General features: G+C 33.8%; 7 protein-coding genes across 7 annotated transcripts; 2 read left to right on the top strand and 5 right to left on the bottom strand.

Moving 5' to 3' along the window:
- Positions 1-632: 632 nt before the first annotated feature.
- On the bottom strand, positions 633-860 carry BX664DRAFT_325377 (uncharacterized protein). The gene has a single exon (XM_051544013.1). The coding sequence runs from the start codon at positions 828-830 to the stop codon at positions 642-644; it is 189 nt and encodes a 62-aa protein (XP_051403236.1). The 5' UTR covers positions 831-860; the 3' UTR covers positions 633-641.
- BX664DRAFT_325374 (WD40-repeat-containing domain protein) lies at positions 744-2,773 on the bottom strand. The gene is made up of 6 exons (XM_051544012.1): positions 2,733-2,773; positions 2,290-2,664; positions 1,683-2,212; positions 1,288-1,620; positions 1,188-1,215; positions 744-1,112 (listed from the first exon to the last, which is right to left on the bottom strand). The coding sequence occupies exons 2-6, from the start codon at positions 2,645-2,647 to the stop codon at positions 865-867; spliced, it is 1,497 nt and encodes a 498-aa protein (XP_051403235.1). The 5' UTR covers positions 2,648-2,664; positions 2,733-2,773; the 3' UTR covers positions 744-864.
- A 317-nt stretch (positions 2,774-3,090) lies between these two features.
- On the bottom strand, positions 3,091-8,257 carry BX664DRAFT_275449 (uncharacterized protein). The gene is made up of 18 exons (XM_051541284.1): positions 8,169-8,257; positions 8,068-8,096; positions 7,635-8,006; positions 7,484-7,583; positions 7,209-7,394; positions 6,979-7,130; positions 6,726-6,915; positions 6,434-6,619; positions 6,228-6,363; positions 5,658-6,151; positions 5,351-5,538; positions 5,142-5,288; positions 4,610-5,073; positions 4,416-4,542; positions 4,122-4,329; positions 3,522-4,030; positions 3,336-3,429; positions 3,091-3,267 (listed from the first exon to the last, which is right to left on the bottom strand). Exons 1-18 carry the CDS (start codon positions 8,182-8,184, stop codon positions 3,125-3,127), a joined length of 3,741 nt encoding a protein of 1,246 aa, XP_051403234.1. The 5' UTR covers positions 8,185-8,257; the 3' UTR covers positions 3,091-3,124.
- A 475-nt stretch (positions 8,258-8,732) lies between these two features.
- BX664DRAFT_383358 (uncharacterized protein) lies at positions 8,733-10,070 on the top strand. Its single transcript, XM_051549112.1, has 2 exons — positions 8,733-9,245; positions 9,333-10,070. The coding sequence occupies exons 1-2, from the start codon at positions 8,789-8,791 to the stop codon at positions 9,893-9,895; spliced, it is 1,020 nt and encodes a 339-aa protein (XP_051403233.1). The 5' UTR covers positions 8,733-8,788; the 3' UTR covers positions 9,896-10,070.
- Positions 10,071-10,689: 619 nt separating this feature from the next.
- Positions 10,690-16,887, bottom strand: BX664DRAFT_325369 (uncharacterized protein). The gene is made up of 5 exons (XM_051544011.1): positions 15,537-16,887; positions 13,645-15,269; positions 13,306-13,562; positions 12,957-13,232; positions 10,690-12,845 (listed from the first exon to the last, which is right to left on the bottom strand). The coding sequence occupies exons 1-5, from the start codon at positions 16,677-16,679 to the stop codon at positions 10,834-10,836; spliced, it is 5,313 nt and encodes a 1,770-aa protein (XP_051403232.1). The 5' UTR covers positions 16,680-16,887; the 3' UTR covers positions 10,690-10,833.
- A 5,013-nt stretch (positions 16,888-21,900) lies between these two features.
- BX664DRAFT_325363 (uncharacterized protein) lies at positions 21,901-22,835 on the top strand. Its single transcript, XM_051544010.1, is given in 2 exon segments — positions 21,901-22,768; positions 22,787-22,835. The coding sequence occupies 1 exon segment, from the start codon at positions 21,982-21,984 to the stop codon at positions 22,735-22,737; it is 756 nt and encodes a 251-aa protein (XP_051403231.1). The 5' UTR covers positions 21,901-21,981; the 3' UTR covers positions 22,738-22,768; positions 22,787-22,835.
- Positions 22,836-22,959: 124 nt separating this feature from the next.
- On the bottom strand, positions 22,960-25,854 carry BX664DRAFT_325362 (gamma-glutamyltransferase). The gene is made up of 13 exons (XM_051544009.1): positions 25,661-25,854; positions 25,505-25,594; positions 25,345-25,425; positions 25,248-25,257; positions 25,027-25,171; positions 24,920-24,954; positions 24,769-24,865; positions 24,542-24,694; positions 24,065-24,436; positions 23,791-23,993; positions 23,678-23,724; positions 23,499-23,614; positions 22,960-23,428 (listed from the first exon to the last, which is right to left on the bottom strand). Exons 1-13 carry the CDS (start codon positions 25,836-25,838, stop codon positions 23,264-23,266), a joined length of 1,692 nt encoding a protein of 563 aa, XP_051403230.1. The 5' UTR covers positions 25,839-25,854; the 3' UTR covers positions 22,960-23,263.
- Between the last annotated feature and the right edge of the window lie 129 nt (positions 25,855-25,983).

Here is a 25,983-nt window from a genome sequence, read left to right as displayed (position 1 = left end):
ATAAAACACTATGACAAAAAAAAATATTGTGGGTCAATATAATTATACCTTCTCGTGGTGACTCCAGGGTAATGCTGAATGAACTATCACTGTTCATTCCTTTTAGTTCAGAAAATAGTAGAACAGATATATAGTGTCCATTTTATTGATTTTATACAAGCTCAATAAACTCTTGTTTTCCATATACTTGTCAACCTCTTTTTTTTTTTTTGTTGACTTATTTTATAATTGTAAGAGTTGCAATGCGATGATATATATATATATATATATATGTTGACGTTAAAGATGTTCACGGTAAGAAAAAAAAGAAAATATTGACCAGATATTGATTTTTAGTCAGTATGATTTTTTCTTAATGATGGAATACTGACGATATTGACTTCTCGTATGTATTGAAAAGTCGATACTAGTATTCATTTTTCAATTTTTTTTTTTCTTTTTACTGTGTATACTGTGATGATTGCACTTTCTTTTTTTTTTTTTTTTTTTTTTTTTTTGGCAAAAATTCTGGGATTGTTTAGTACTGTTTTATTTGATAACTGGTGATGATGTTTAAGACAGATAGAGCTCCAGCGGTGAAAAGTAGGTTAAGGGACATCAGGTGTATTATATATATTAAGATATTTTTTTTTCTTCTTCTTTTATTTAAAATGTTGATTGTGAGAGATGGTATAAAGTGAAGATATATAAAAACGACAGTAGAGGGTAATGAACAAATGAAGAAAAGGAAAATAAAGTGGGTATGGAGTACAACTAATAGTAACAACTAACAGTAATAATAATAATATTAATAATAATAAAAATAGTAATAACAAAATCATTATCATCATCACAATAACAATAATAAAAAGGGAAAAGTTGATTTCATTGACAGATAAATCGAGTATCCAAACCTTGAGCAAAGTCCATCACAAGTATTCTTCGATCTTGACTAGCACTAATGATCCGTTTGTCATTAAATCGAACATCAAAGACCCAGCTTGAATGTCCACTTTGAAAGTTCAATAAACAAGCACCTGATTTCATATCCCATACACGAATACTTTGATCATATCCTGCACTAACAATTCGGTCATTTGCAAATGTCAATGCTCGTACCAAACCAGTATGACCTATTTGAAAGAATAGGGATAAAATAAATAAATAATAAAACAAAGTATATTCACATATGTATATTTGTCATTTACCTTCGCATGTGATCAAGCATTCTCCAGTCTAATCGATTCAATAAAATAAAAAGATGAATACTCTTATATATTATTTTTTTTTCCTTTTCTTCAAGTATACCTCTGCATTCCATATCTTAATGGTTTGATCATTCGATCCACTAACAATAATTTGACCATCGTACTGTATACAAGCCAGACCATATGTATGGCCCAAGAATTGACGTAAGCATTCACCAGTTTCGATATCCCACATCTTAATCACCGTTTCCCGAGAGGCAGAGACGATCTTGTTTTTGTAAAGTTTGACAGAATTGACAGGTCCAGTATGAGCATGAATAACACGAATAAGTTCCCCTGTTTTCAAATTTGATATTCGTATCGTAGTATCCTTGGATCCACTAACAATATACTCATCATTGAAACAAACATCCGAAATTTTGGCGGTATGACCCTATATAATAATAAAAATGAGTTTTTTTTTTTTTTTTTTTTTTTTTTTTTTTTTTTAAATACCCTAATTCGCATCAATTGCCTTAAAGTACGCATACACCAAACAATGACGGTAAAATCTGAAGAACCAGAGACCAAATAATCTTGATTGTATTGTAGACAAAGTACACTTCCTTCATGGCCTATCAAAGTCCGCACACATTGATAAGATTCGGCATCCCAGATCTTGATAGAGTGATCACGACTTCCAGATATGATTTTTCGATCATCAAATTGGACACAGTAAACACTATCCGTATGACCCAAGAGGTAGTGCGCCGTCACTTGACCTAATCGCCATCGTTCGGCCAGTCGATACCTTTGTAAAAACCAATATCGCCAATCTATTTGATCTGAAGATGTGATATATTGTCGCCAATGTTTAGGAAGATGAAGTGTCCATCCATGTTGTTGCATTCTTCGATGCCATTCATCGCCTATTGTACTAATCGCCCGCCACCTTCGATTGACTTGCCCTAATATGAGTAATGATATCACATCCAATTCAGTGAGAATCTGACATATGAGCTCGAATGGAAGTTGGCTAATAATATCTATTGAAGAAAAAGAAAAGAGACAGTGAATACATGAAAATTTTCTTATAAAGATATATAGATTTCTTTGTAATTACCTTTGTTGCCTTGGTGCCAAAGTTTGTTACTTGAAGAAGTAACATAATTTCTACCAAGTATTGGTATAGGTGAAGTTGGACTTGGTGATCTATGGTCATAATGGTGATTAAAATGGGAGCGATGTGCTTTTCGTGCTTTTCTTGCTGCTGAGGAGCCTGATCGTTGAGGAGATATATCATAACCTAATAAACGAGAAGATTTGGCATTGTTATTTGAAGGTCGTTTTGTTGAGATGGTTAAATCCGATAGTAATGGTGAAGATGAGGGAGATATATGCTGTGAAGTATTATTTTCATCGTCCCTGTTGTTGGAGTAAATGAAGTCGTGGTGATCTCTTTTCGATATTGCTTTCTTCATAGGTACTATAAGGATGTCTGAATAAGGGCAAAGGTAACATAAGTTGTTAGTATTGAGAAAGTACAGTATCCAAAGTAATACTTACATACAAAAGCGTGGTAACTGATGAACCAGACAAAAAAAAAAAAAAAACCAATAAAAAAAAAGAGTGGAAATAAAAAAGAGGAAGAAAAAAAAAAAAAGGGAAAAGAAAAAAAAAAAAAGAAAGGGTCAAAAAAGGGAACCAGACCGATTTTTTTTTGTAGAAAATGGAAAGACCGAGGGATGATAACAATAGTACGCAATAGTAAAATACTATAAAAACAATAACCATAACAATAACAACAATAGTAGTTGTATTCAAACTGTCAGAGATAGTTAGTGTAAACTCAGCGTCCCTTTTTTAGAAGAATAAACAAAAGCATGAAAAAAAAAACTACATTTCACCCCCTTCTTATTTTTGTCCTACATTGATAATAAGTTTAGGTACTTTCTTTTTTATTGAATAAAATCATATGTTTCTATAAAAGTATTCATATTTACAAAGCGATAGGCGCATTGATCTAAATATCGTTGAATTATCCTGTTGAGAATATCAAACACTTCACTATATTGTTCTGCTATGGTTTGTTTCGTTTTCTCTAAAGTAAAATAATAGAGTGAGTTCATAACACAAACCATCATGCAAAAAAAAAAAAAATAATTATACCTTCATCATCCAGTGATAATACATCTTCATCTTTTTTGATATCGAATAATCCCTTGAAGTACAACAATTGACCATAAAGCATATCTGCTGTATACTGAGTCATCATCAAATAATAATAAAAATTGTCAATATATATATATATATATATATATATATGCTTCTCATTATCATCATCATTTCACTTACTTCACGAGTCAATGATCCATTACAACCCTCCGTAATTTTACATTGCATGGTAGTGCCATCCTTGGTTTGATATTCACAATCTTGACAATAAAACCAACCTTCATAATATAGTCCAATAAAATATCGGATGGCCAGTTCTAACTGAGTTGCGATACTTGCTGTTGACATCATATATTGGCACTTTGGACATTGCAATCCACACACCCAAATCTGATCAGAGACCAAATATCTTGCGTATCCGGGAACCTTAACGTTGGTTTGACAATGTTGACATTGCACTCGAAATGCTCGAACTTGTTTCATTCTATCCAATTTCTTCATGGGCGTAGTTTCATTCAAACTTTGAATATGTTGTCGTTGTTGTCGTATTTTTTGTAATTGCTTTTCTCTTTTCGAGTTGTTTCCCATCTTTAATCCAAGACACTCTGCAAATCCATTGGTATCCATCAAAGGTTGGCATAATCGAGTCACTGATGGTAAAAGTTCATATTGTAAATACCAATTGATATCTAAGGGAAAAAAAATGATAAATATAACTGTAAGCACAATTTTTTTTTTTTTTTTTTTACACAATATCTATTTTAAAACTATATTTCTTACCAATGATTCTATCACCTAGTTTCGCTTCTTCTGGAAAAGCCACTTTGTCGACCATAGCTACATTTTCTTCATCTTCCGCTATACATACAACATACGATATAGTATCTCCACCTTTAACGATTCGACCGTTTTGTTTCATTTTCAACGCTACTTGTACATGGGCTTGTCCTTTGGCACTTGTATAGTCATCAATATTTTTTGTCAATTGCTAAACATCATCATTGGAAAAAATAAATAAATTAAAGATTTAGTATTATCGTTTGTTTTTGTTTTTGTTCCATGCGAATGACTTACCTTATGAATAACAAATTTTTCAATGGGTAATTTCTTGGTACAAACTTTGCTTCGAGTCTTTTTTAAGAAATTGTGTATAGAATCCAATTTGTTCACCTCGTCTGAAAGAATGATCCTGAGTACACATCTATTGAAATAAACACCAATGGTATTGGTTAACACACTTGTCAATTTTTTTTTTTTTTTTTTTTTACCCAGTGGCATAGATAGAGAGTTCTGATAAATCCCTTCGCAAAATATTGGAACCTTTTGGCTTGATCTCTTCTAACCATATATCAGGATTTTCCATACTTTTTGTCATTATCAGAGGAGCATAACTTTTCTTGCCCAAAACAAGTAATCGTTTAAAGTAGCCATCAATACCTAATTCCAGTAGCTTATATCGTCCATTGATGTGATCTTGTATTTTTCTAGCAACCAATTGAGCTTTTTCCAAAGAATCTTCATGCGTAGCCACCATAATAGAATCTGTGTCACCATATACCACATCCAATTCGAGATGGTGTTCTACTGAATCTACAGTATCCCGCAAAATTGATCTCCCTTGAGCAGTAACCATAGCAGCCAAGTGTTTCGCTGTGAATCTTGAGAAATCCGAACCTAAACTACCATATAAACTATTTGCTGTCAACTTGAGCGCATTTTGTTCAATGTCATACTATATTATCCATTGTTGTATGCCAGTTAGCATCATGTAAGGAATATTTCAATATGGCTTTGATTTACCTGCATCCTTTTATTTTCATCCAAGTTTGGTGATTTCATCCGTTCTTTCACTTTTCTTCTTTCTTGAACAAATCGGCTCATCAACCTAGGTAGTACACCAGTAGGAGTTCCAGCATTAGGAAGTATAGATATACATTCTTCATCAACCTAGAGCAGAATATTTATATAGAAGATTGTAAGTAATTTGTCGCATGTATTCCTTTCATTACCTTTTTCAGTTGCACAGTAGTAAAACAGATATTGAATTCTTGAATGATGGTTGGGTATAAACTGTTGAAGTCCAAAAGCACGACAAAGCGATCATGATATCCTATCTTGGGCTCCAATAAAAGTCCTCCAGTAAATGCAGGTCCTTTTTTCGCTTTTATCAATGACGGAGGTGGTGTTGGTTCATTACCTATACATATATATATATATATATATATAAAGAAAGAATAATGTATGAGATCTTACTCCTTCTTCTTATCTTTTCCGTTCCTATCATTTTGATAACAGACATGCAACACCTTTGCTTACCATATTCATCTTCTTCCTCCATTCCTTCTAGTTCTACACCTTGAGTATCCTGAAATGACTTGTCGGGACATATATATTTCTGTTGATGGAATTCGTGTAATAAGAGATACTCGTTCCTGTTCATTCTTGAAAATTCGAGTGATTTTGACCATAGATTGCCAGCAATGTTAGTCAATTTTTTGGACAGAGGTAGGATTTGAAATTTGAAGAGAAGTCCCATAACCAAATATGCGTCCAGCCAACAATGAGTTGCCAATAGAATTGTGGGTATATGTGAACCATCAAGAGGTATGTTTGTCATATTATGTATGCTCCCAGTTTGTCGCTGAATTCCCAGTTGTGATTCTGCTAATGCTGATAAATGATACGAGTTTGTTTGGATTAAATCTTTACATGCTGTAAATGTGTCGCAGATCAAACGTCCAGTCAGTAATGTCTTTTCTTTTGCAGCAGAGAATGGAGTCGTTCCGAAATCAGCTTCGAGTTTGGGCATTCTAATGAGAAGAGTAAGAAAGAAAAAAACTTAATATACATATATAAATGTATGTATGTATATTGTAAATTACTTACTTTTTCCAACAAAGTCGCCCCACTTTATGCCAGAAAGGAATATCACATTCTTTCATTCGATTGAATAGAGCGTTTAAAGTAAACCTTGAGAGACCATGTCCAACAATCACATCTGGATCAAGAATATGGATTTTGCCTATAGAAAAATCAGTTTAATAATAAAGTAACAAATATTCCCCCCTTTCAAAAAAAAAAAAAAAGATTACTGCATATATAGTTCAACAACGCATATTCGCTTTGTTCGATTTTGATAGGAAGACCTCTGTCATGTTGTTTTTTCAAAGCATCCACCAAGTCAGAGTGTGAATAAGAAGTTAAATTGCCATAAGGACGAGTGACAACAAATCTTGAGTTCTCCAAGTGTTCTAATTGACTAATTTCATCTATTTTGACTGTTATCAAAATAATGTAAGAAAGAAAGAAAGAGAGAGAGAGAGAGAAACAATTAATGATATATACAAATATACTTAACTATTGAAACAATATCATATAAATTACCTTTTGGAAAATGTAGGACAGCTGCTGCTATAATTTCATAGCCCAAAGAATTCGTATTCATCATAGTATCAATATTGAGAGACATAACTGAAAGAGGTGGAGTATTCAATACAGAATGATCTTGATGATTCTGAATAGGTGAAACACATTTTGGATTGTTAACAGTGAATTCATATCGGCACCAAGTTTCCTATTTAAAAAATAAAAATAAAAATAAAAAAGTCAATCATAATTAAATATAAAATCTTTTTACCTTTGCTTCATCAATAAATTTAGGTTGAGTAATTTCCAACCACTGTGGACCTTTGATACGACGTTTAATTAAGAAATGTTCCAAAGGGCTTGTGTTTGTTCCAAAGACATGACTATAGGTGAGACCATTTATATTACTTGGTAATTTGGGTTCTACAAAATTTAGTCATAAATTTAGTCATAAAATGTATAAGTTAATAAATGTTATCCATGCTTGATTATTATTCCTACCTTGAAAACTGTATTGAATCTTCAAATAATTTGCAGTAGTAGGCACATTTTCTAATCCAAAAGCATATTTCCTTTCTCGTATCTTGCATTTCCAATCTCGTATATTGTATCGTTCCAGTACTTGAGCAAATTCATTTTGTACATCAGATATATCTACTATTTGCCTCTGTGAGTTTTCATTCTCTTCTACAATATATATATATTTATATATAAAATAAAGTGAATATAACAAACAAAAAAAAAAAAAAGCTTTCTTTTTAATATATATATTTTACCATCCAAAAGATAGGTTCGAGGTAACACAAATATAGTTTGAAGGAGGTTTTCAACGATGACACAGCAACTTGCATATTGATTTGTAGTATGATCAAAGACCTATATAAAATCATAAATTAAAAATGTATATTATTATTATTATTATTTTACCTTTCCAAATAAGTAGATTAATCCTTTTTTATAATGTTGATGAGCGTCAAACCACCAGAATTTTAACTTTGTTTCATTTGAAGTCATTACATCTAATTTTGAAGGAATAATTCGATTTCTTTTTGTTGTTGTAGAATGTAATTTCAATTGTTCCAGACTGATATCTAACGCGCTATTCCAAGATTGTAATTTCGGTTCTGTTTGAAGTGTTTGAGTATCATTGATCTGTTGTTGTTCTGCTTTATCGTCTGTTGTAACTGATAATAAGGAAACAGGTTCTTCTTGCATGTCCGATAGTAAAGTGTCCGTGTCAAACTTAAGATCCACATTTTCAATTTTGACTGATTCAATACGTGTTTTTTTTAAAAGTTGCTATTGTTTCAAAATTAGTGAATTAGTATGACAAAAAAAAAACATAGCAAGGATTACTTACAGTAGTTGGAGAATGTTGTTTTCGTTTTTCTAAAGTGATAATATAAAGTGTGTTAACATATATATATATATATAAAGACTAAATTGGTTTGTTTTCTTTACTTGAAGACTGTTCCATAAAAGATCGAGGAGAAAGAAAGAAAGAAAGAAAAAAAAAAAGGGAAAGAAAGGTAATACTGAGTTTGAAAACGAGCAGGACAAACGAAAGGTTGTATGATACGAACTGTAACTTGGTACAATTTATGATATTGGCAACAAACCAAAAAAAATAAAAAAAAAAAAAAACTTTCTTTTTTTTTATTTTTATTTTTTTGGTTGTACACTGTGATACGTCAAAGGCTTATGATTAGAAAATGAAGACTCTATTGAACAGAAGAAGAAAAAAAAGACAGTAATTGAATAATATAAACAATCATCTTTTTTTTTTTTCTTTTTTTTGAATATTTTAATATTATTTATAAGTATAAAGGTATTATTTTTATATATAAATATCAATTCAAAAAAAGATGGTTTCAAGTAGATTATAAAAGTAAAATAAGCTTTTTTTAGGTGACACATAAAATAATCAAAGGGCCCAATGAAATCAAAATTCTCTCTTTTTTTTTTTTTTTTTTTTTCTTTCTTTCTCCTTTTTTTTTTTTCTTTCTTACTCTCTTTCTTTTTTCCTTTTTTTTTTATTTATTTATTTCTTACTTGACATATATAATAATTGATGATCAAAAATGAAGTCAACTACTTCTTTATGGATCATCGTTTTCCTATTATCCTTTCAACAACTTTTTAATGGTATTCAATCTCAAATAATACCAACTTTCAGTTTTCCTTCACAACAACCAACTGCAACTGTACCTTCTTCTTCTTCTCAACCATCTTCTCCAAGTCCTTCTCCAAGTCCTTCACCAAGTCCTTCACCTAGTCCTTCACCCAGTCCTTCTTCCTCTTCTTTTTCTCCTATCATTCCATCTTCTTCTTCCTCTTCTTCTATTATTCCATCCTCTTCTTCAAGTAGTATTATTTCTTCTTCTTCTAGTACTCCGTCTTCCACTTCTTCTTCTTCTACTCAACATACTTCTTCTTCTTCTTCATCTTCCTCATCTTCTACCGCAACTTCAACTTCTACTTCCAAGGATTCCGAAAATACTACACCTACTATTGTTGGAGCTGTTGTCGGCGGGGTTGGTAAGTCTTTTTTTTTTCCTTATATTTTTTTTTTCTCACTCCTTTTTTTTTTTTTTTTTTTTTTTTTCTTTTCCTTCTCCTTAATAGTTGGTCTTGCGCTCCTTGGTGGTTTATTGACTTGGTTGAATCGTCGTGGTGGATGTACAAGTAAAACAAATCAACGTAAAGCAAACTTTGAAGACTTTGGCTTGGCTGAACGTGATTTCCCTCATCATCGTTCACCTGCCATGACTCATACAGGTATGGGCGCTGCTACTGGTGCTGCTGGTGTTGGTGCTGCTGCAATGGCTTCTCCTACTATTCCTCGTTTGAATGACCAAGGTAATTACTATAATGATCCCGGAAACCAGCAACATTATGGTCAACAAGGTTATGATTATCACGATGGTGGCGCTTACTATTATCCACAAGACACGGCTGGTTATGATGCTAATGGTAATTATTATGACGAAAATGGTTATTATTATGATGGTACTACTGGTCAACCTATCAACACGACAACTGGTCCTTACGAACCCATGGCTCCTCCTCAACAAGGTTATCATTCTGTTCAAGGTTCTCCTTCAGTAGGTTCAAATAATCCTCTTCCTCCTCTACCTAATGCTGGTGGTTCTCCTGATATTCACAAACCTGATGCTGCCAATCGTTAGTTAGAATCAAGTTTCCCTCCTTCCATTACTTTGATCTATGTTGTTTTGATCAATATAACAATGTACTTTTATATTATCTCAATTAGTTATTCTTTATCTCTTATATATTAGTTCTTAGTATTTCATATTTATATATATATATATAATAAAAAAAAATCGGCTTCTTCCTCATCTTTTTGTAAAATGTGTGCTATTCATTATCATCACCTTCTTCTTATTGATATTAGTTTTCATTATTGTTATTATTGTTATCCTCATTCCTAATTATGGATGATATATGATAAAAAAAAAAAAAAACGGTCAGGAACAACCGATACACCAACCGATTTTTTTTTTTTTTTTTTTTAGATGATAAGCCAAGAACACTTGAATAACTCTTTTCACTAGTTGTCACGATTGAAAATGGCTTGGATGAGCTTCTAAGAAGCCTAAGGTAAGCTTGATCTGACACTTAGAGACTTTTTTGGAGACTTGGGCCACATTGACGTTGTGCTCTATCGTTTAATCATCGTTATTTAACCCATTATATAACCACAATTCATTACACATCTACACAGTCGTATATCCATATATATCAATACCGTCAATATCATCAATACATATATTAAAAAGATCATTATTCAATTTTTATTATATGATATAAATTAAAAACGAAGGGTAAGGGATATTAATGTACATAAAAACAGTATAAATATCAAGATACAAAGGAATAAACTAGGGGTATTGAATATAAAGTAAAAGAAAAAAAAAAAAGGTGATAATAACAAATAAATCAATATACATATAAACGAGTGGTGTTTGTGTGTTTGTGTGTTTGTGTGTTTGTGTGTTTGAAAATGATAATAAAAATAAGTCAAGATATATATATAAACGAATGTGTGTGTGTGTATGTGTGTTTGAATATAAATATGTGTGTATGTATATATGTGTGCATACAATCAATAGGTTGAAGTATTGGAGGAGGATGTCGTATATATACTGGAGTCGCGATCAGAATCACCATGTTGTCGTAATAAGTTGGCCTTGGCTTCCCAAATATCTGCAGTGTCATCATCCGGCGTCAAACCACCCCATCCTTCACGATGATACAAACTAACCCTATCCATGGCTTCCACAAGATTCATATCTGCTGCAAAAGACCAATAGTGATACGCCTGTGATTTATCTTCTTCGACACCAATTCCATTTTCATAACATTTGGCTACATCTATAAATGCAATCGAAGCACCATGGTTGGCCGCATCCAAAAGTAATTCAAATCCACGTGGTTGATCCTTTTCAATAGAGCCCCATCCATTCAGATAATAAAATGCCACCATCATTTGAGCTTCATAAAGTGGTTGTTGTTTGTCTGTACGTTCATCATATGTACCGATAATTTGTTCCATTGAACGATCATTGTCTTGTCTATCTTGACCAATCGGACTTGCTTGAAGGAACCAATCGAATGCCATTTGATGATATTTATCTGATTCGTCATCATCTTGTTCAGCCATTGTATGCAGGAGCTTGGCAATAGCTAGTTCCACCATATGTCTATCGCTACCACCATCAAGACGTTCATAGGCCAATTTGTAGTAGTGCAAAGCTTTCATAAGGTCTACAGGATGGAAAGCTGCATCATGTCCTTCTTGATAATAAATACCAATCATCATGGTTGCCATGGCATGTTCTTGTTCCACCGCCTTCATAAAATAAAAGAATGCTTGATGGTAATCTTGAGGAATAATCATCATTTGAGTGGCACCTTTGCTTGAAGTACCATGTCCAGAAGAAGAACGATCACGTACACCTTCATGATAAAGTCGGCCTAAATGGTATGATGCTTCAGGAATCTTGAGTTCGGCTGCTTTCTTGAATTGAGTAATAGCTTTGTTGAAGTTTTTGGTTGACCATAATACATGTCCTAATTCCAATATAGCTCGAGTATGCCCATCTCGTATAGCTCGTTGAAGATGAATTTGCGCGGCAGCATTATCAGGAGCCATGCCACCAAGACCACGAGCATGATACACACCAACCATATATTTTGCTTCCAAGTTCCCTTTTGATGCTGCTGTATCAAAACATTCAAATGCCCGTTGTTGCTGTTCTACTATGCTACTTTCGTCATCATCATCAGGATATTGTTGGAATAAAAGTGCTCCTAATCGATATGTCGCTTCCACATCTTGAGTACGTTGTTTAGCCAATTCGTAATATATCATCGCTTTGCTACCATCTATTTCAGTTCCTTCACCTTCTTCATAACATCTTCCCACCAAATAGTAGGCCAAACCAAGAGCATTTCGATCTCCTATATCGTTCTGTTGATCAAATTTGAAGTCATTAACTATTTGCACCAGTTGAGAAAATGCTTGCACAGGATCAGCCACTAAACCACCAACACCTTTGAGTCGATAAAATGCTAACCAAACTTTTGATACTAAACTTTCAGGTTGCATCTGAAACCATTCCACCGCCAGATCATGTTGTTGTAATTCATGAAATGCCACTGCTGCATATACTGCTGCCTTTGGATGTCCTTGTTGAGCTGCAGCACGGTACCATCCTAAAGCCATGGTTGTATTTCCCTTCTTGATGACTGTGCCAAGACCATATTGTACTGCCACTGCCATACGCACCAATGCTTCGACATCACCTAATCTTTGAGCTTGTTCCAGCAAATCATATGTTTCCATGCCGTCCCAATCTTTATCTGCTTGATGTTCTTGTTGTATAATTAGTGCCAATTCCCGCATACATCCAGGATGTCCAGAGGAAACTCCTTGATCAAATCGTTTAGACGCTTCTTGAACATAATTGTCATCATCATGTTGCTTCTTTTCCAAATACAACTTTCCAAGTGTGTAACATGCATCACCTTCACCTTCATCGGCAGCTTGAGTCAACCAGTGGATACCTTTTTCTTCATCCTTCGATGTTCCATATCCATTGAGTAGTAGATAACCTAACAATCATCCATTTTTTTTAAAAAAAAGAAAAAAGGAATAAAAATAATAAGAGAGGGTATGTCAGTAATTGCTTTTTTCTATGTAATATATATATATAGTCTCGTTACCTAAGTAATACCGCACTTGTCTGGCATGACGTCTTGTTTCAGGGGAATGACGATTCATGCGATTGAGATTCAATTCCAATTGTTTGAAGTAAGAAAAAGCTTCATCGTATAGATGTTGTTCGACACAAAGTTTTGCCAAATAAAAGTATGCATTTTGCTGAGGCCAATGAACTTGGTTATTGATGGAAGAATGTTTGATCTTGGTAGCTTTTTCATAAAATAATTTGGCTTCTGTCAGATTCTGGGAAGTACCAAAACCAACTTCATAGCAAGTGGCTAGTTTTAAATTTAGAAACAAGATGAGTTAAGTTCGTCGCATGATTCCTTTTTTTTTTTTTTTTTGACTTACCCAATAACAGTAAAGGCTCGATGGAGGCTTCACCTGCATTTTGATCGGTCATTTCGTGTAACCATCCAAGAATAAGATGTTGTTCTGAGAGAGAGGTAGAAGAATTAGAGTGAACCAGCATTCGACAAAGATTTAATCGGGAAAACCAACCAACTTGAGATCGTAGAGGATGTTTCTTGATAATATCATGATATTTTGACAAAGCATGATCATTCTTTCCATTTCTTTCATAAAGTTCAGCTATATACAAATCAGCCCTAAAAAATAAATGAATGAGCACCAAAAAAAAAAAAAAAATCAATAAATTTCTTTTAATTCTTTTTAAAATTGATCACTTACTTGAGGTAATTGAGTTTTACAGCTTGTTCCAAACAAGCCACTGATTGTTCCAGATCTTGATCAACAAACCAACCATGTTCATAATAACGAGATTTTGCACACCAAGCTTGAGCATCATTGGTAAGAAGAGGATGTTCCAAAAGAGTGAATCCTTTTTGATAACGAGTATCATCTATCAGACCTGGATGATAACCTTTTTCATACATGTGAGCCAATTCACGATAAGCACCAGGTTCCTGTTTTTTAGTTGCCACCATCAACCAATCAAAAGCTTTATTGTAACGTTGTCTTGTAAAAGTGTCATCTAACCAGTCGTCATCACCATTAATACTTGCAGTTTCTTGTATAATAAGTTGAGCGAGTTGGACCATAGCTAAAGTATAACCTTGTTTTGCTGATGCTTCATAGTATGCTTCTGCCTTGACCACATCCTTGCCATCCAATGGGGCTAATCCTTTTGCATAATAAATCCCTGTACAATATTGAGCTGCTGCGTTTTTATGTTGATCAGCAGCCATCATATACCATTTCAAAGCAGCCGCACGATCCTTGTAATGTTTGATAGTTCCAGTTGGTGTTGTAGAGTAATTAAATCCATTGGAGCACATAGTAGCCAATTGCATTTGAGCATCTTGATCATTGTTGAGTAGAGCAGCCTTTTCAAAATAGCCAAGCGCACGCATCAAATCAGGTTGTACTTCCATATGATGATGATCATCCGCCTTTGATTCTGCAGTGACACCATCCTTGTAGCCAATTGCGACCCAGTAATAAGCAGGAGCAAACTCATCCACGTCAGCCAAATGGACAAGATCGAAGAAAGCCTTGATTGGATCCTTTATGCAGCCACCCCAGCCATTATGAAGATATCTTGCCACCATATATTGCGCACGACATTTAGTTTTGGAAATATCTTGCTCTAATAAAATTTGATAAGATGACCGGTCAGCGGTTGTTTGTTCACTGATTTTTGTTTCCTTGATTAGCTTTGTCGCCATAGAGGGTTGATTTGCAATTTGAGTAAAATGTTGATAAGCTTCTTGATATCTTTCCATACGATGAAGTAGAAGTGCCAATGCCAATTCACCTACTGAGGAACCAGTTTCCATTGCTTGTCGGTAATAAAATAAAGCTTTTTCCATATCTTGCTTGCATCCAATACCACGTTCATACTGTTCACCCAAAAATCCCATGGCTGTAACATCACCTTGAGCTGCAGCTTTTTCAAATAGATCGTGAGCCTTTTGCTTGTGTAAGAGTCTAACGGAATCATTCTTGTTAGTATCAATATAATACATATGACCCAATGATCGTTGAGCTAAAGCATATCCATTTCCACCGTCCTTGAGAGGGGTACAGGCAAGTTCAAAATGTTTTATAGCTTGTTGATGATAATGAGTAGTTCCATCTTGATAGCTAACCAGTGATGAATCAAAGGTACGATTTCCATCCAAATATCTATATTCACGTCCAAGCATGTAATGGATAACTTGATAATTTGCATTGTCTAAATCCACTAGAGTCGATGCCTTTTTGTAATATACAATTGCTAGACTTGTATTTCGTTCCACATGTTTTCCTTCAGTATAAAGAGATCCAAGTTGTAGCAGAGCAGTTAAATTGTCCTATGATGATGATAAATATAACCATTAGTTCAAATGACAGATATGATCACAAAAAAAAAAAAAAAAAAAGTGGAGGTCACAAGATCAAAAAAGAAAGTGCGAAAAGTCAACTAACCAACCACGTGTACATACTTTTTTGCGCGGTAAACCATCCACATAAAAAAAAAAAAAAAAAAAAAAAAAAAAAAAAAAAAAAAAAAAAAAAAAAAAAAAAAAAAAAAAAAAAAGAAAGAAAGAAAACAATAGAATGTTTCAAAAGTCAATTACCTTTTTCGCTGCATCTTCCAGGAGATATAAAGCTTGTTGATCGCGCGACATCACCGACGACAATCCAGAGATAGAGAGTCCACCAAGATCCATGGTAAGAGAAGTGGTAGCATGATTGATCAGCAGACATCCCAACGCAGCTTGAGCCTCGACTAATCCATGACGCCAAGAGGAGAGGTACCAATAGAAAGCCTTTTGTATATCATTTTCCCTCTTTTCAGCTTGCCAACCAACTAGGTACTCCGCACGACTATTGCCATTTTTCGCTGCCAAATTAAGATAATACCATGCACGATTGTTGTCATCCTGTTGTAACAACATTTTCCCAGTACGGTATTGAGCCAGTGCCACCAAAGGGAGGATATCCATCTTGTCATCCTTTTCCGCAGTAAAACCAGATTTTTGTTGATATTGATAATTTCCCAAGATAGCAGCTTGTTCAAACCAATGGAATGCTTTTTCATAATCTACTTGGACATTGTACCAACCACGATAGTAGCAAACTGCGACACAATATGCTAATTCCACTCGATTGTTTTGTTCAGCTAGTGCCAGTAAGTCATCAAAAGTTTCAAGTCTATTGTCGTTTGTAGTGATAAAATCATCATCTAATGCTGCGATAAATGTTGATTGAGTTGATGATGATTGGCGTAGTAAATAAGAAGAAGAAGATTTGTGATTGTCGATTTGTACTGAAGAGATAGAAGAGATGGATGATGGTGTAATAGATGATAAAGTAGAAAAAAGATTTGAATGTTGGGATGAGATTGTGGATTCGACATCATAAAAATCGGGCATATCGTCAAAATCACCATCAACAAACAGATCGGCCATTGTACGTTGATCCAAATAGAGCTGTAATGTCAGTGAATCTGGTTCCACAAAACGATTAATCCAAGTATTTGTTTGTTGATTTTCATCGATCGCATTATTATGTTTGTCATTGTTTTCATTAGTATTAGGAGTCCTGGTTATGAGTTGTTGTTCTGTCATCATGCCATTTGTTTGTTGTTGAAAAGTGGATGAAGTTAAAGATTGTTGTGAAGATGATGACTTTGATATTGGTGATATATTTTTTATTGTAGGTTGAGTTGATTTGATATATTTTTGACGACGTTTCGGTTTGCTTTGTTGTGCGCCCATAACGTGTTGACAATCAACAAAAGTGGGATCAATAACAACGCAATAGATAAAAAGTAAAAATCAATATAAAGGATAATATTTATTTTTCCAAAAAAAGAAAGAAAAGATAAAAAAGTGAATGAAAAAAAAAAAATGAGAGAAAAGAAAAAAAAGTGAAAGAAAGAGGTAAGAAATATTTGGAACCAATCTTATTTTTATCTCTGTGGACACTCAGTAATTAAAACTCAGTTGAACATCTCCCCCCCCTTTTTTTTTTTTTTTCTAATCTTACTGTGAATATGGAATTCTTTTTTGACAACACCTTACTTTCCACCTAAGCCTACCTATTATATTCCATTATTTATATACTTATTCAATAAAATATCTTCTTTTTTTTTTAAGGGAAAAAATCATCCTCCTTACAAGTTGCTTTGTTACACGGCTTGGCTTTTAAAGATTAGTTATTAGGCAACATGATTTTACTACTATGAGTTCATGTGCCGAAATTCCGTAGTAAAAGCGAAGTGAAAAAGAAAATTGCGACAATCAGAAGAGTATCCTATTAGATCATCACTGGAATACGGTAAGATAAGATGAAATGAAAAACGTCTCTCTGTTTCTTTTGTACTGTACACTTGTACAACCTGATTATATGACTATTCAAATGAGTTCTCTTTCAACATGATGGTTTTTTTTTAAACAGAATGATTTAGTGACTTATGAATAAGATGATGATTATATGGTCTTAAACATAAGTTTCTTTTTTTTTTTTTTAGTAGATATATGAAAAGCATGTTCCAGAATATAATCATACATTGTTTGACCTTTTAGATTGTTGTCAGATGAGAGGTTCAATATATAATACAAGCAAAAGCTTTTGATTCATTGTTCACTTGATTCGGTCAGGGTTTTTCCATTCCACAAATGGCTATGGTTAAGTGTAACCTTTTTTTTTTTTTTTTTACCATATATTAATAATAATATCGATCATGGCGCTGATGTGAAAACACAACAACAATGCATTATATACACATTTAATAAAAGATGACGCATTGACCATTTTTCATAACAATAGAAACTAAACAATACAACTATCTTCATCGTCATCATCATCATTTATATATATATATATATATATATATATATATAAGGATGATATCAACCTGTACAGATAAAAAAAAAAAAAAAGGAGTCACCAGATGAGACAAAATTTACATTTTATTGTGAGATATACTAATAGAATGAAAATGATGATACTATAGACTAAGGGAGATAAATACATAAAGGGCAAAAAAAGATGAAACAGTACAACCATCAACTAATAAAAGTCAAAAGGACAAAAAACCAAAAAGGAAATGACCAAGTGGATTCGTCATTGTCTTGTAAATTCTGGGAAAATCTAAAAATAAAAAAGTGTGGCAAGGTTAAACAATGTATATATATTTACCACAAGTTTATCCACCATCAGTCCCTGCATTGATATATTTGTTCGTTCAAATCGTAATAATATTCCTCAACGTTGGCATGCAGATACACTCCTAAAAAATTGTATAAGTCAAAGAATATAAGTTAATAATGCATCATCATTTTCAATAACCCTATGACCATTATCATTGGATCAAATAAATTTCAACACTAGTAAAGTTTTTTCCTTTTTGTTAAACTATCATCATCCTTCCCCCCCCTTTCCCTTTCCCTTTTTTCTTTCCTTTTTTTTTTTTCTTGGATCCTACTTACATTCTATTAAACACATTTTGGTAACTATTTATTTCCAGTATAGTAGAGTCAGTAACTTAGTCCATAAAATATACAAATCTATATAATGTTAAACGGATGAACTTCTTTTTTTTTTTAAAAAAAAAAAATAGATTAGTCATGTAACAAGTTAATTGTTGTCTCTTATATTTTTATATTTTCTCCTTACCTTTACAAGAGCAGTCGCAGAAGTGCATATGTAAGCGTGTTGAGCCATTTTGCATGTTATGATTTACCTTTTAGCTGGATGTCATTTAATAATGGTAGTTTAGAAGATTGAATAAAGAAAGAGTTTTATACAAAGGGATATATGAAATGAATGATAGTTTCAATAAAAGTAATTGTTTATAAACATGTAGAGGAGAAAAAGAAAGAAAATAGAAAAAGATAAAAAGATAAAAAGATTGAGAGAGGGGTCGAACTTTGTATGAAAAAAGAAGAAGTCGGAAATTGAAAGTCCAAAGACTATCCAATATGATTGAAAAGCTTATTGCTATAAAAAGGAGAATATTCCCAATAGGAGACAATTTAGGAAAAATAGAAAAAAAAACTACCACTTGTAATATAAAGTCCTGATAAGACCTGTTTTTTTTTTTTTTTTTTTCTTATTGTCTCGTGCCGAATTATAAAAACTGGTATAGATTGATTTATTCTTTAATAATACTTCCCTTGAATTGATTTTTTTATGATTATTTATTTTAATCCAAAAGGAATGAACGACAACAGTTGAAGATAAATAATAGAATATGCAAGATACACACATATACAACCAAACTAAGAAGGGGTATTGCATAATAAAGCGGGTTGTGAAAATTGTTTTTAATTGAGGGCGGTCAGACTTTTTTTCGATTTTGTAATTAACGTGTTTCTCTTTCTCTTAGTTCACACTTTTTTTTTCTTTTTTTTTATTTCTTTTCTTTTTTTTTTTTTTTGTATTCAAATCTTAATATTTTTATATAATGGAAAGATTATTTCGAAATTTATTCAAAAAGAAAAAGAAATCAGATTCAATTTCTTATTCAGTACTCAACAATAATTTATCAGACGAAGATACTCGACAACAATTCTTATCCAATACGATCACGGATTTCAACAAATCAGATGAAGCTATGATATTTACTCAAAGTAGTCTTCTTGATGATGTACTAAAAGGACTTCAAGATCAAACAAAAAATGAAAATTTAATTCAAGGTAAAAAAAAAAAAAAAAAAAAAAAAAAAAAAAGAAATAATGTTATTGATATTCAACGAACTAATGAAACATGTTTTACTTCGGTATAGCTCCTGATTTGCCACCATCTTCGTCAGTACGCCACTTGGATTCATGGATTGAAAATCAAACCCTCCCTGATGATTATCAACAAAACCAAACAAACACACTATTACAAGGAAACAATGAATCTAGTATTTACCAACAGAACGAAGCTAATCAAAGTTCATTCTGCATTGAAACTAATCAACCACCTCCTGAATCTCCTTCCTCAGCTCCTCATTCTGCCAGTTCCATATTGGTTACCCCTAGACCTGCATCAACTCCTTCAAATATCAACCCATCATCATCATCACCCACCGCTTTGATATCTTCAACAACCGTTCACAATGAAAATTCAATGACGACACCTCATGCATCTATTGAATCCGATGATTCTGATTCTTCTAGTGGTCCAGATACAGATTTACCTATGGACACTTCTGATCATAATCGACAACAACAAAATATCGTGCTACAACGTTCACAACATCATCGTCCAACACCATCTGTTTCTTCATCAAAACGATCTCAAGAAAATATTCAAGAAAAGCGAAAGTGTATACAAACAAATACTGTATCAACCGACGTATTTATGTCTCGGATGAAGGAACGCCATCGTCAGGAATGTCGTCGCTCTATGCTTCCAAATACCTTACCTAGTCAACAACAAATGGATCAGCTTCAACAATCACAAAATCAGCAAAGTCAATCCAATTATCAGACTCAACATAAAAAAAGGAATCAAGTTATGCGTCACTATCTTGCTTCACCATCCATGCCCGTGTTAAATCCATTGGACTCCATGTCGCCTTTTTCTCATCAATCGCAGCATCAGCAACCTGGATCCTTTATCCCTGCTTCTAACACCTCCTATAGTCTGGCTACACCTCCTGCTTCTTCTGTACCTTCAAACTCTATCGTGCGTTCTTCTTCTATGATGACGGATATATATCATGCTTCTTCTTCCCCTGGTAGTGTCGCTGCAGCTTCTGGAAATGGTGGAAGCGTCGTTGGAGCAACACCTTTAGCACCGTTTGCAACTGATTATATACAACAGCAACAATGGCAACAACGCCCTTTATTTCCGTATCAATCCGATATCATCTTGCCTCCATACAATCCAGTTCAATTGAACACTATTCAACAACAACATCAACAACAATCACAAATAGGAATCCATCCAGCAACTTCGTACCAGATGGAAAATACAAACAATCACAAGCATATCTTTCCTCGATCGGTATCTGTATATGGTGGTTTTGGACAGTATCTTCATCCAAAGCAATATGGTATGATGGACAGAATGAATTTTGGCTCTGGTGTTCTGTTGCGTTCTCCTCTCATGGATGGTTCCTTGCAGCCAAGTATTAGCACCCAACAAAATAGAAAGTCGATGTCTGGTTTACCTCGTGCCTATCAGCCTCAACTGTCACCACCCAGTCCAACTCCAGAAATACCTCAACAGCAAATCACCAAGAAACCAAAAGAAACTAGCGTCACTGTAGGAATCGACCCCTCCAATGCAACAGATTCAAGCATACCCGCCAGTGGTACCAATTTACCGCCATCTTTTTTACCTTCATCTCATTCGCCTTCCAATGAACCATCTTCAACCATAGCATCTTCACTATCTTCATCATCATCAACGTCAACATCATCATCATCATCATCATCATCATTATCTAGGAATCAAAATAAAAAATCAGCTACTTCTGTGGAAACAATCAACAATACTCATGGAAATAATAGCGATGACGATGTGATGAAATCAAATTCTTCCTGTAGTGTGAACAACATTGAAAACAATAAGGAAAACATACCATTGGCTGCACAGAAGAAAAATAATGGACTAGACGAAAAACTGGAAATACCATCCTTGGTAGAACACTTGCCAACAAAAATGCATCAACAAGCCGAATTGAAACAAATGAAGAAATCACGTCAAGCACGTCGTCGTCGCCGATACTCACTCCCAACCATGTCTACCTCATTATCAGCTTCCTCCTCCTCCTCAAGTCTCTCATTAGAAAACGATGATGAATTGAAAAATCCCACCAACTTGAAGAAACAACTGGATGACAACAATGCAGATCAACATGAAAGCAGATCAGCACGTACCACCAACAATGAAGATGGCGGGAAAACGGAAAGACCATTCGACGTCGATCATTCGCACAAACATTCACATGATTGCATCATGCATAGCCAACACAACCATCAACATAGTCGCCATCATCATGGATCAGCATTAGCTTTATGTTCTGGAAATGGTACATGCACGTGCCATTCAAACAGTACTCCTTGTAACAACTCAACTATGACAAACGCATTACTATCATCATCATCGTCATCATCACCATCATCACCATCATGTTGCAATACATTATCATCATCCATCCCTGCGACGCCACATAGCTGCCAATCTCATCAATTGCAACAACAACGACAACAACATCATCATCATCCATATTGTCATGGTCATCACGCATGTACGCACACATCATCAGCTCCAATTATATTACCAGTATCAGCTTGTTGTTCAACATCACCTTCGCCATCTTCATCCTGTTTTTCTCGACCACATTGTTACCATTCTTCTTTTCCAACTTCCTATCGACATCACCGCAATCACCATCATCGATGTCGCCATCATCGCTCTCATGCTTCATCTCCATCTAAAAAGCAAGTCAAAAAGTCCACTTCTATGATGACAACCAAAGTGGATGATCATGTTACATCAAAATCAGTTCTTGAACAAAAAGGACAACGGCGTCGACAGCAACGTAAACAACATCCATTAGTGACTTCTCAACCCATGCTCAACACTACCGCAGACAAGAATGATAAAGAAGAGGTTTTATATGATGATGATGACGATGACGATCATACAATCAATGGTGGTGGCGATGATCCTAGCTCACCTATCAAGAAGGTACCATCACGTCCTTTACTCCGGTCCTTCTTACCTCGTGCTCCTCGTTTCTCTACTTCCATCCCTCGGCAACCATCCAAACAAAATTCTCGTATCCCTTCATCAAAATCAAGTTATTCTTGGATTCCCACACGTTCCTGATTCCCTTCTTTTATTATTTTTATTAGTATTATTATTTTTATTAGTATTATTATTATGATTATCTATTATTATCTATCACCTATAATTATTTATTATCCTTCCTTGTTTCTACAATAATTGTCTAATTTTTGTCCTTACTTATTTTTAGGTATTCTTTTTTTTTTTTGTTGATATTTTCCCTCCCCATCAAATCGTTAATAAAGTCTATCCATTTATATATAATACAAAATAGGGTTTATTCATGTACATTCAAAATTACAATATAGTATAAACAAATAAAGAATATAAAAAAAAAAGATCCATGCGTCCTGTTCTTTTTTATTGTCAAACATCCAAAAAAAAGCACTCTCTATATCTAATAAGCAGCAGCCAGACCTTGTTTTCTTGGATCACTCACCGCAGCAATCTTGCCATTAGGGAATCTTTGAACGCTTTGAACCGCAGATATATGCCATTCAGGAGGTAGCAAAAACACCTAAATCAAAAAAAAAAGATGAAATGAAACCCTATCTTGAGTATTGAGTCTTTATTTTTTTAATACCTGATGTCCACGATCCTTTAATGCTTCCATCAAAAATACATCTTGATCATCTTCCACAATAGCCAAATTAGGTATAAGCTGATGGTGAAATCGTGAAGATTCAGTCGCTTCATATAAATCCTTATGATAATCCAATACATTTAATAATACCTAAATGAAAAAGAAATCAATCACTAGAGAAGGTTTTATTCTACTTTTCATAAAATATGTACACACTTACATTCAATGTTGATGTTGGAATGGTAGATCCACCTGAGCCTCCAAGCACCAATTCCAGAGATGTATCATATTCCACAATCACAGGTGTAATAGAAGATAAAGGTCGTTTCCCAGGTGCTAAGATAATTAAAAAAGTGCTTGTATCAGAAACCTTTATTTGATAACTTATAATAGACTTACCAACATAATTATTTTTACTTGGAGAAAGCCCAAACATATTCGGCGTGCTATAAGAAGTATAAAATCTTGTTAGTTTATTCATCAATGCATAAGATATAAATAGATCTGCTTACCCAGGAATGGAAAAATCATCCATTTGATCATTGAAGATCACTCCAGTAACTGCATCCATCAGTCTTGATCCAAATAAAAGGTTCACAGTAGATGTTAAAGCAACCGCACCATCATTTTCATCTATTACAGAAAGATGCATTGTCCCATGAGAGTCGATATGATCGTATTTTGGTTGATAATAGGATGGTTCAAAGGTTTTTTCCTAAAGTTGACATATGAAAAAAAAAATAAGGTAAGCAAGATAATAAATATATCCTTTTGATTAAAACTTACATCAGATATATTTTTTCTAACAAGAGAAGCCCATTCTTTTGAGATGATTTGATGCATTCGGTCCTCATTATCAAGGTAATCAGGATCTCCCATTTCAGTTCTAAAAGCATATCCAAACTTGAAAGCCTCCAGTAATCGATGTATATTTAGCGCTGTTTGCCCTTGCACACGAAGATTATATCGTTCCAAAAGATTTAAAACCGATAATATCATTGGTCCACTTGTAGGTGATGTTCCCGTGGTGACTTTTCGTCCATGATAATATGTATTAATGGTAGGTCGAATAATTGCCTTGTACGATGCCAGATCTTCCATACTAAGAATTCCTCCATTTTCTTGAATCATTCGAATCATTTGTTCTGCTATTGGTCCCTAAATAGTTCATCGTTCAAAAAAAAAAAAAAAAAAAAAAAAGTGATTTATCTTCCGTTTTTATTTTTATTTTTATTTTTACTATTACTATTATTATTATTTTACCTTGTAAAAAGCATCGGCTCCTTCTTTTGCGATTGTTTCAAGTGTATTTGCTAACGCTGGTCGTCGAATAATACCGCCTTGTTTTGCCAAAGTGCCATTGGGTGCATAGATATCTTTCCATACTTGAGATTCCATGATCCAGTCAGCCGCTAACTATAGAAATAGTGCATAGGAAAGAGAAAACAAATTTTAAGTCAAGTTTTTCTCAATTGGATAATGATACTTACTTCAAGACGAGATTCTTGAAATGCGGTTGCCACAAATCCATAACGAGCTATATGAATAGCAGGTTCAAATAGTTTGTACCACTCTAGTTTTCCATGTCTAAAAACACCAAGTAAATAACCAAAATCATTCTGGAATTAACTCTCCTTTTACCTTCGATGTGCTAGTTCAAATCCTCGAATTTCACCCTATATAGTAATACAGATGATTATGAATACTTATAACATTCCCCTTTTTCAATATCAAATAGAGTATCTTACAGGAGTCGCAATAGATAACGCGCCAACTTGAGCCAGCATAGGATCCTCGACGAACATATCTTGATGAGCTTTTGCCGGTGCACGTTCCCGAAAGTCAATCAATTCATAAGTGCCATTAGGTGATCGTATCAACATGAATCCACCACTTCAAAAATAATTCCAGATAGTAGTTAGTTGACAGTAAAGTGTTATAAAGGTTTCCTTTTGATCTATATTCGTACCCACCGATTCCTTTTGAGAAAAATAAAAAATAAAAAAAAAAGAAACAGTTATTATATATCTTTGTATTGGTATTGTACCTTTTTTTTTTGTTCCTACCTGTAGCATGGTTATTGATGACACCAATACATAAAGCAGAAGCAATAGCTGAATCAACGGCATTTCCACCTTGTTGTAATACTATCAGAAAAAGAAGCACCGGTGAAAAAAAAAAAAAACTGTAAACACACATATTGTTGTACCTGTATTGCTTACATACTTTGTACACCAACGTTAGAGCATTCTTCAGCCTCTACAGCCACACCTCCATGAGTTCCAAATACCGTATGACCATGATATCCATTGTTGCCTATAAGAGTTGTAAGAAAAAGAAGTAAATAATTAGAGTAAATAATTGAATGAAAAAAAAAGGTACCTCTTTGTACAGATGGAAGGCACCAAAAGATGAAACTCAGCCATCCTATGGTGAGACAAAAAAGGATCACAGACACTGACAAGAGAATATGATGATGAAGCCATCGTTGTATTCGAGATAACCAATGTTTTCGTGTATCATTTAATAATGGTTCTATTTCATTTAAAGATTGTTCCATTTGATAAAAAAAAAAAAAAAAAAAAAAAATAGAAAAAGAAAAAGAAAAAAAAAAAGGTAACGAAAGAAAATCCCAATTTTATTCTCCAAGGTTTCGGATAAAAAGGATAATCCAGTTTTCCCATTTTTCAATTGTGGCAAGTTGA

The sequence above is a fragment of the Halteromyces radiatus genome, assembly GCF_025201355.1.
Source record: "Halteromyces radiatus strain CBS 162.75 chromosome Unknown BX664scaffold_2, whole genome shotgun sequence".
Classification (NCBI taxonomy): Eukaryota; Fungi; Mucoromycota; class Mucoromycetes; order Mucorales; family Cunninghamellaceae; genus Halteromyces; species Halteromyces radiatus.
This window is presented reverse-complemented; position numbering and strand designations above follow the sequence as displayed.

What these genes read in the sequence shown, in the direction of transcription:
- BX664DRAFT_383358 (XM_051549112.1), top strand. Translation starts at nt 8,789, where the DNA reads ATGAAGTCAACTACTTCTTTATGGATCATCGTTTTCCTATTATCCTTT. An exon ending in AGCTGTTGTCGGCGGGGTTG is followed by an intron (nt 9,246 to 9,332) that starts GTAAGTCTTTTT and finishes TCTCCTTAATAG; the next exon opens with TTGGTCTTGCGCTCCTTGGT.
- BX664DRAFT_275449 (XM_051541284.1), bottom strand. An exon ending in TGTCCTACATTTTCCAAAAG is followed by an intron (nt 6,620 to 6,725) that starts GTAATTTATATG and finishes TTTTGATAACAG; the next exon opens with TCAAAATAGATGAAATTAGT. An exon ending in ATTATCACTGGATGATGAAG is followed by an intron (nt 3,268 to 3,335) that starts GTATAATTATTT and finishes ATTTTACTTTAG; the next exon opens with AGAAAACGAAACAAACCATA.
- BX664DRAFT_325369 (XM_051544011.1), bottom strand. Translation starts at nt 16,679, where the DNA reads ATGGGCGCACAACAAAGCAAACCGAAACGTCGTCAAAAATATATCAAA. An exon ending in GTAAAACTCAATTACCTCAA is followed by an intron (nt 13,563 to 13,644) that starts GTAAGTGATCAA and finishes TTTATTTTTTAG; the next exon opens with GGCTGATTTGTATATAGCTG. An exon ending in ACAAGTGCGGTATTACTTAG is followed by an intron (nt 12,846 to 12,956) that starts GTAACGAGACTA and finishes GATGATTGTTAG; the next exon opens with GTTATCTACTACTCAATGGA.
- BX664DRAFT_325374 (XM_051544012.1), bottom strand. Translation starts at nt 2,647, where the DNA reads ATGAAGAAAGCAATATCGAAAAGAGATCACCACGACTTCATTTACTCC. An exon ending in TTGGCACCAAGGCAACAAAG is followed by an intron (nt 2,213 to 2,289) that starts GTAATTACAAAG and finishes TTTCTTCAATAG; the next exon opens with ATATTATTAGCCAACTTCCA. An exon ending in ATGCTTGATCACATGCGAAG is followed by an intron (nt 1,113 to 1,187) that starts GTAAATGACAAA and finishes TCTTTCAAATAG; the next exon opens with GTCATACTGGTTTGGTACGA.
- BX664DRAFT_325377 (XM_051544013.1), bottom strand. Translation starts at nt 830, where the DNA reads ATGATGATAATGATTTTGTTATTACTATTTTTATTATTATTAATATTA.
- BX664DRAFT_325362 (XM_051544009.1), bottom strand. Translation starts at nt 25,838, where the DNA reads ATGGAACAATCTTTAAATGAAATAGAACCATTATTAAATGATACACGA. An exon ending in TTCAAGAATCTCGTCTTGAA is followed by an intron (nt 24,695 to 24,768) that starts GTAAGTATCATT and finishes CTATTTCTATAG; the next exon opens with TTAGCGGCTGACTGGATCAT. An exon ending in TTAGAAAAAATATATCTGAT is followed by an intron (nt 23,994 to 24,064) that starts GTAAGTTTTAAT and finishes TGTCAACTTTAG; the next exon opens with GAAAAAACCTTTGAACCATC.
- BX664DRAFT_325363 (XM_051544010.1), top strand. Translation starts at nt 21,982, where the DNA reads ATGACAAACGCATTACTATCATCATCATCGTCATCATCACCATCATCA.